This window comes from Octopus bimaculoides, chromosome 10, assembly GCF_001194135.2.
Source record: "Octopus bimaculoides isolate UCB-OBI-ISO-001 chromosome 10, ASM119413v2, whole genome shotgun sequence".
NCBI classification, from domain to species: domain Eukaryota; kingdom Metazoa; phylum Mollusca; class Cephalopoda; order Octopoda; family Octopodidae; genus Octopus; species Octopus bimaculoides.
In genome coordinates, this window is record NC_068990.1 from 14,913,977 (window position 1) to 14,922,514 (window position 8,538).

The 8,538-nt window shown below is 34.4% G+C and overlaps 1 protein-coding gene across 1 annotated transcript in view; it reads left to right on the plus strand.

Moving 5' to 3' along the window:
* The window catches only part of LOC106875008 (uncharacterized), a 196,187-nt gene that overhangs the window by 18,790 nt on the left and 168,859 nt on the right, over nucleotides 1-8,538 (plus strand). The window contains exons 15-19 of the mRNA XM_052971235.1: nucleotides 579-746; nucleotides 1,993-2,224; nucleotides 4,044-4,293; nucleotides 5,771-5,963; nucleotides 7,353-7,444. Coding sequence (XP_052827195.1) covers nucleotides 579-746; nucleotides 1,993-2,224; nucleotides 4,044-4,293; nucleotides 5,771-5,963; nucleotides 7,353-7,444 — 935 coding nt within the window. The remainder of the gene's footprint in view (nucleotides 1-578; nucleotides 747-1,992; nucleotides 2,225-4,043; nucleotides 4,294-5,770; nucleotides 5,964-7,352; nucleotides 7,445-8,538) is intronic.

The window sequence follows — 8,538 nt, forward strand, 5'->3', positions numbered from 1 at the left end:
TATATATATATACACACATATATATATATATATATATATACATATATATATATATCCTCATCATCATTTAACAAATACAGACACACACGTATAGATTGATTGATAGATAGATGTGTGTCAGTGTGTCTATGTGTATGTGTGTGTTTTTATGTCTGTATTTGTCCATTGCCACCACTTGACAACCGGTGTTGGTGTGTTCACATCCCTATAACTTAGAGGTTTGGGAAAAGAAACCGATAGAAAAAGTACCAGGCATAAAAAGAATAGAAAGGTATTGGGGTTGATTCATTCAGCTAAAATTCTTCAAGGCAGTGCCCCAGCATGGTCGCAGTCTAATGACTGAAACAAGCAAAAGGTAAAAAATAAAAAATACTAATGCTTGTTTATAAGGTGTTTGTAAGCATTAAAATATTTATATAAAATAATTCCATATCTAGTGAAGATTTGGTTTGTTTTCTTTCCATAATTATTTTTATTTATTTGGTGGATTTAAAAAAAAATTTTGTCAGGAAACTAATTTTGTCTTATATTCTGTCTCAATATCAAACAGGTTTATTTCTATTTCTTATAATGTTTAGATCCAGGGATTGTGTGGAAACTTCAATCATGATATCAATGATGAATTTTATGAATCTTCTAGTCTGCTTATGGATAAGTATAACTTTGTCTCAGCATATAAAGAGGAACTCTGCCCTGAACCACAAAGAAAAGACATTGAAACGCATCCATGTTCTGTATTTTCATTTGTAAGTTTCATAAAATCCCTTGTAACTCTATGAAACAAGAAAGAAAAAAATAATTTTCATATTTTGTTTCATCTGTTGGACACAGAAGTTGTTCTATTATAAGAATTTTTTCTATACTAGAGGGACTTTGGTCCTGCTAGTATAAAAGATGATGGCTACTTTAATGTGCTGGTTCTAGAATCTTTATTGGAAATAAAATATACTTACCTGAAGTTAAACAGCAACAACATTTCTCTTTATATATTCTCTAAACAATAAAAAAAAATTTTTATCCTAAAACCACCCTGGTAACGCTTGTCTGTGAAGAGCCCTGCCTCATCAACCTTCTCCCCCACCCACATTTCCTCTCTCAACACCCAAAAAGCACTGGTGATAGTGCCATGCAAAAAACACTAGTGATGGTTTCATTTAAAAAACACTAGTAATGGTGTCATGTAAAAAGCACCCAGTACACTCTGTAAAGTGGTTGGCATTAGGAAGGGCATCCAGCTTTTGAAACCAAGCCAAAAGATGATAGTATTAACAGGAAAATATGAGTTTCTTATCTTAAATAATATCAAATAGTAATGGTTTTTCCCATTAAATAATACTATTACGAAATATTAATTTTTTACATTAGATAACAATGGTTTCATACATTGGCAGAGTGGTATAATTTATTCCATATTCATCAGTGTTACTCTTGGGAAAAATAGGAATGAATTAATGTCTAATTTCCCCTTTCTCTAAACTGCATCAAAGTAGCAAAGAGAGTAAGAGAAGGAAATGTACTGAGCTACTGGAGCTGTATGCCAAATCAATGGGTAGCATACCGTTGAGGGTGCAGAGGATTTTCAGGCCAGTCCTCTGCAGAGTATACAACATGCTTGGCATTACAGGAACTTGTGGGTGGAAGAAGGACATCATGTTGGCTGTGGGATCATGAGAGGTTTCCTCAAGGTGGCTGTGGATCAAGAGGTTCAAACCCTGGAAGGGGCAGTGCTACCAGAGGTACAGTGCTAACTGGACACAAGCTAGGGTTTGATCAACCCTGGCTGAATCACCTGGGTGTGGGTATCTGATAATGAAAAATTCAAAACACCTAACGACCCCAGGAAACAATGCTGATGATAGGTCCAGGTGCATCATAGGATGATGCTTAAAAAAAGGCTTCAAATCTATAAAGTTCCAATTATTCTAAATAATTATTATTTCTAACTATTTTCCAATTATAAATTGAATAATAAGAGAAATTATTTTCTTTCAGAATATAAAACAAAAAGATGAAAATTGTGCCATATTTGAAAATAGTGAGTTGTTAGGTGCCTGCTATGATGTGGTTCCTTATGAACATTTCTTCCATCTTTGTCAAAAAGAGATGTGTACCAGTACTCACAACAACAATGCTGCAATGTGTATCGTACTTGAAACCTACCTGAGAGAGTGTGCACTCCATGGGACACATATTAAATTATCAAAGGCCATTGCTGAAAAATGTTGTAAGTACACTGTCTTTAATATGGCATAATTATTTTAATGTTAAGGATTTTGTTTTGCTTTATGCATAATTTTGATTTTAGTTATCTGCCTGTTTTAAAAGATCAAATTTAAGAAACTATTTATACACATATACATATATGTATAAACATTCATACATGCAGGCATACATACATACATACATACATAGGTTCATACCCGTGATTGTTGGGGCATTGGGATATGTAACGAACTGCCTCAACAAAAACCTGGAAAAATTAGGGTTCTCAAAACCTGAAAGTAAAAGGCTGATTAGAAGACTACAGATTCGAGCCATCAATGGAACTGTAAAGATATGTAAAACTTTCCAAAAATTTAGCACGTAAATACATATGCATGCATCTAGACATGAAAATATATACATAAAAACGCATCCATAAAGCAAACATACAAATCTGCACATACACTAACACCAAATACTGCACACACACACATATGCACAAATACCTAGATGATGTTGATAAAAGTTCCAATGAAGGAGCCTTGAATCTATGTTAGAGTCCGACTCTTTCTCTATGGACAAGAAATACAGAAATGAAACTGATTGATAACATACATACATACATATATACATACATACATACATACATACATACATACATACATACATACATACATACATATTGTACATGCATGCATACATACATACATACATACATACATACATACATACATATATGCATACACTCAGCTTGCAAGTTTAGGTGTATACCTGTAATTATTGGGTCATTGGGATATGTAACACACTGCTTAAGTACCAATCTTGAGAAATTAGGCTTCTCAGAACCAGAAAGGTGAAAGATGATTTGAAGATTACAGATCCAAGCCATCACTGGAACTGGAAAAATTTATAAAATTTGGCAGAAGTTTATCATTTAAGTAAATATGAGCATGTCTAGACATGCAACTATATGCAGGAAAATCACACATAAAACAAAACATACAAATCTGCACATGCACTGACTCCGAATACTGCACATATACACACATACATGCAAAAATACCCTGTTGATGAAATTCTAATGAAGAAGCCTTGGATCTAGGTTAGAAACCAGCTCTTTCTCTTTTGGCAAGAACATTCAGAAATAAAACTAAATAATGACATAAATACACATACATTCCTTCAATTCAAAATAAAATGAACCTAGGGAAATAAGTTAAATGGGTGGATAGCATGTATATAAATATATATATATATATATATATATATATATATATATATATATATATATATATATACACACACATGCACATGCACACATGCACACACACACACATGCACATGTACACACGCACACACACACACACATACATACACACACAAGTGGATAAACGAAAGTGGTACTTAACATATTTGGTAGGAGTTACATATATTATTTAATAACAGTTTGACTCACTTCCATGCAGAGTTTTTTGGGGCTTATTGGACAAACCCATCTCCAGATATCTCTGATGGGATGAATTCATGCTATGAGCCCACAAAAAAATCATATGGACTGGTGTCAAACTATTATTAAATTCATGAGGTATAGGTTCAACACTTGCCCAATGTTATGTGCAGTGCAATCAGACCTAGAACTATGTAGTTGTGAAGTGAACTTCTTCTCCTGAATATGTGATTATTTATAGCAATAAGTTTTAGGAATTTAAACAGAAAAAAGGATCATAAACATTTATGCACCCTACTTCTTAGTACAGAGATTTTAGTTTGTCTTTGATGTTAGGATTCTTTATTTCTCCTTTTATTTTAGAATTATTCTAAAATCTTCTCATTTATTCCAGCTTTTCAATGTCCACATGAGAAAAATAAACAATATACTCTATGTTCATCTTGCAAAGCAACATGCCATACATTTGAGTCCAAGTCAGATTTATGTGAAGAAGATTGCATCCCAGGTTGTGTATGTACATCAGGCACTTATCTAAACAGTGATGGTAAATGTGTACCACTGGAAAGTTGTGACTGTGTTGATGTAACTACTAGTAAAAAGTACCCTGCTGGCTCTGAGTTCTTTAATTCATGTGGAAAATGGTAAGTGATAATATTTATTGGTTTTAGGAAAATATTTCTTATGTTGATTAAAACATAGGTATTATAAACTTTTCAATCTCCACAATGTCAAGGTCAGTTACTCTTGTTTAAATGACATTACTACTAGCATTGCATGCTACATGATGCAAATGCACTCCTACACATCCTCCAATACATACCCCAACTTGTGACTGCCGAAACTCTACCAACTGCCCACTAACAGGATCCTGCTTATTGAGGGCTGTGGTCTATAAAGTCACCCTATCACCATCCAATGGCATTACAAGACACTGGACACTGCATGGGCATAAGAGCCAATGCCTTCAAAAGAAGGTATACGCAGCATATGTGCTCCTTCGGGTGCAGGGATAGGGAAAACTCCACCACCTTGTCCTGTTCTATTGGATCAATTCCCTCAACATCAAATGAAATATCATTGACAGAGCCCTTCCATACTCATCTGGAACTTGCAATTTCTGACTTTGCCTCTATGAGAGGCTGCAGTGTCCATCAACCTGCAGTGTCCATCAACAGGAAGAGTGGACCATCTTATTGTTACTACCAGAGGTTCACTATGTTTATGTATTTCACGCCACTAGCAGCTGACAATCCAGATACACCACTCAAGGCCTGGTTCCTCCATACTCAAGGACATTGTACTTAACCCTTGCCAGCATATAGACTATGGCCCCATTCATACTGACAATCCAACCTAGCACCACCAGATCTGGTTACTCTTATGGAAAAGCTGTTGCTGCTTTAGTATTACTTCTCCATTAACCTGCGACAATACCCCATTTTGCCATGTGTAGCAGCAAATGCAACAAACTGATGTTACTGAATATATCATACCAGAGCACCCAGACATAGCAGTGACAACTACCTACCTACATCTTGTCTGTCCATATAGGCTTTATAACAAAGAAAATAAATGATGTTGCTTTTATACCAATAATACCACATGACCTGAGATAACCAACAGAGGCCATCTTGAATTTGTCTCCTATCTTGGTACTCTATCTCCAGATACCTGAGGAGTTAGGTTCGTTATACAAACCTATAGAATTTTAAGCTGTGTGGAGATGAGTCAAACTGTAATTAAATAATATATGTGTGCATTTATCCACATCACTGCTTGAAAACACGTGTTGGTTTGTTCACGTTACAAGAACTTAGTGGTTAGGCAAAAGTAATCAATAGAATAAATATCAGGTATAAAAGAAGTGCTAGGGTTTATTTGTTTGACTAAACCCTTCAAGACAGTGCCTTAGCATGGCTGCAGTCCGGTGAATAAAACAAGTAAAAGAGGATAAGAATTTCTAGAAACAGTTTCTAAGCTGCAATATTTATGTATTTTAAAATTCATGATAATTTGTCTTTCACATCTGACCAATAGTATATATTTGTTTTTAGAAGTTATTTGATTATGAAGACCTATCTTAAAATTTAATATCTTCTGATTTTTTTTCTTTATAAGCAAATGTGTCAATGGTACATTCAAATGTTCCAAAGAAAAATGCAAAGAAGAAGTTATTTGCCCAAAGAATCAAATATATTATGAAAATGTAACCTGCGTAAAAACTTGTCAAAAATTAACACATCAAGGGAAATGTACGACTTTACCGCATCAAGGTTGTGCTTGTAAAACTGGAGATGTTGTTGGACCTGATGTGAGTATTATAAATTATAAATTTCGCTTTATAAACTTTAATCGAAGTATTATATTTATTGGAAAACTCCAATAAACTCTGTCTGACCCATGTTAACATAGAAAAGTGGATGTTAAAATGATGATAATAAAGAAATTGGTGAGGTTATGAAATTGCCATATTGCAACCATTGTTTCTCTATAATAACAACTGTACCCCTTCTAATTTCATAATTGGTTCTTTTATAATTACTTTATTGATTTCTCACATCTGTACAAGGACACAAATTTTCACAAGATGTTTATTTCATAATTAATATTGCCATGTCGCCTAATATTAGAATTTGAATTTGCTTGTTTTATATTCCCAACATTTGTTAATTCCCCTTGTTTGGTAAAAACTCTCTTTACTCTTTTACTTGTTTCAGTCATTTGACTGTGGCCATGCTGGAGCACCACCTTTAGTCGAGAAAATCGACTCCAGGACTTATTCTTTGTAAGCCTAATACTTATTCTATCGGTCTCTTTTGCCGAACCGCTAAGTTACAGGGACGTAAACACACCAGCATTGGTTGTCAAGCGATGTTTGGGGGACAAACATAGACACGCAAACAGATACACACACACACACACACACACATATATACATATATACGACAGGCTTCTTTCAGTTTCCGTCTACCAAATCCACTCACAAGGCTTTGGTCAGCCCAAGGCAATAGTAGAAGACACTTGCCCAAGGTGCCATGCAGTGGGACTGAACCTGGAACCATGTGGTTGGTAAGCAAGCTACTTACCACACAGCCACTCCTACGCCTTTATTTTATCCATTTATTTTTGATTTGCCATGTCAGTATATGAAGAAGAGTGAAGGTGCATGGCTTAGTGGTTTTGGGGTTTGGGTTCATGATCACAAGGTCGTAAGTTCAATTCCTAGCCTTGAGCAAGACACTTTATTTCATGTTGCTCCAGTTCACTCAGCTAGCAAAAATGAGTAGTACCTGTATTTCAAAGGGCCAGCCTTATCTCATTCTGTGTCACACTAAATCTCTCTGAGAACTATGTTAAGGGTACACATGTCTGTGGAGGGCTCAGCCACATGCATGTTAATTTCACAAGTCAGCTGTTTCGTTGATCAGCTCAACTGAAACCCTTTTCATCGTAACCGATAGAGTGCCATATGAAGAAGAGTTTGCAAATGAGAAAATAATCTACTTCAACTGCCTTAGATGATGGATATAAACTGATTTAACTTTCTGCAGTATATTACTGGTACTTATTTTTAAATCAGTGTAGAAGAATGGAACTTTGGTACCATTATACATTTACAGCAATTATCCACAGTTTCAGTCATTCCATGCAATTAGTGATAATGACTATAATAACTATGTTGTGTTTGTTTCTATTGTAGGGTTCTTGTGTGAAACCATCATTATGTCCTTGTCGCTATGACCAATATTGGAAGCCATCAGGATCAAGTATAAAAATTGGCTGCAAAAAATTGTATGTTTTCAAAGAAATTCCCTTTTCTTTATATAAATCCTCTACATTATAAATACATGTATTTAGTGACATAAAGAATGCAGTTATATTAGAAATACTCTAATTTCAGCTGCAAATGCTCAGGATAAAGTGCATGTCAGGGACAAAATTAACTTGTGTGAGGCCCAACTTCACATACAGAATCTAGGAGGATATTTTTTGGGGGAAATGTGTATCTTTTGTATTCAATTATGGTAGTTATAGGATTTAATCCGTCTATCTATGTTTATTTGTAATTGTATTTTTATTTTTAGGAAACAAATTATAACATTTATGTAATATATAGTGGAACATTGGGTTATGAATTTATTTTGTTCCTGAAGGCCGTTCATCACCTGAAATGTCCTTAAACTAAAACCATTTCCCCCATAGAACATCCAAGGGAAGACATAATGAATTTGAACAGGGATATATGCACTGAGTGAAAACTTGACTGCAACTAATGTTCGCCTGCTGATACTCTCAGTTTGTTGTCAACCATTGCTGCTGGCTTGTATGTTCATTACTTGAGGCACTGTTTGTCACCCAATATGTTCTATGTTCAATAAAATTCAGTTCTATATTTAAGAGATGAGGAATTATGTACATTATTTACATTATTTACATTTGACGGATATTTGTCCTCATCTTGTTTGTTGTTAACACAACGTTTCAGCTGATATACCCTCCAGCCTCCATCAGGTGCCTTTGGGAAATTTTGAACCTGGGTTCTTATTCCTAAGTTTTTCATTTTTTCGATGTTATTATTATTATTATCATTATTATTATTATTATTATTATTATTATTATTATTATGCCCATGGGCATATGACGTAGTGGTTAAGAGCGTGGGCTACTAACCCAAAAATTCTGAGTTCAATTCCAGGCAGTGACCTGAATAATAATAATAATAATAATAATAATAACAATAATAATAATAATAACAATGCTCAATAAAATTGTTTGTAAACTGTTTTGTTCATGATAAGAGGAATTCACAAACCAACATACTACTGTATATATAAAACATATATGTCTATATAACACGTATCTATCTATCCATCAATCTACCTGTC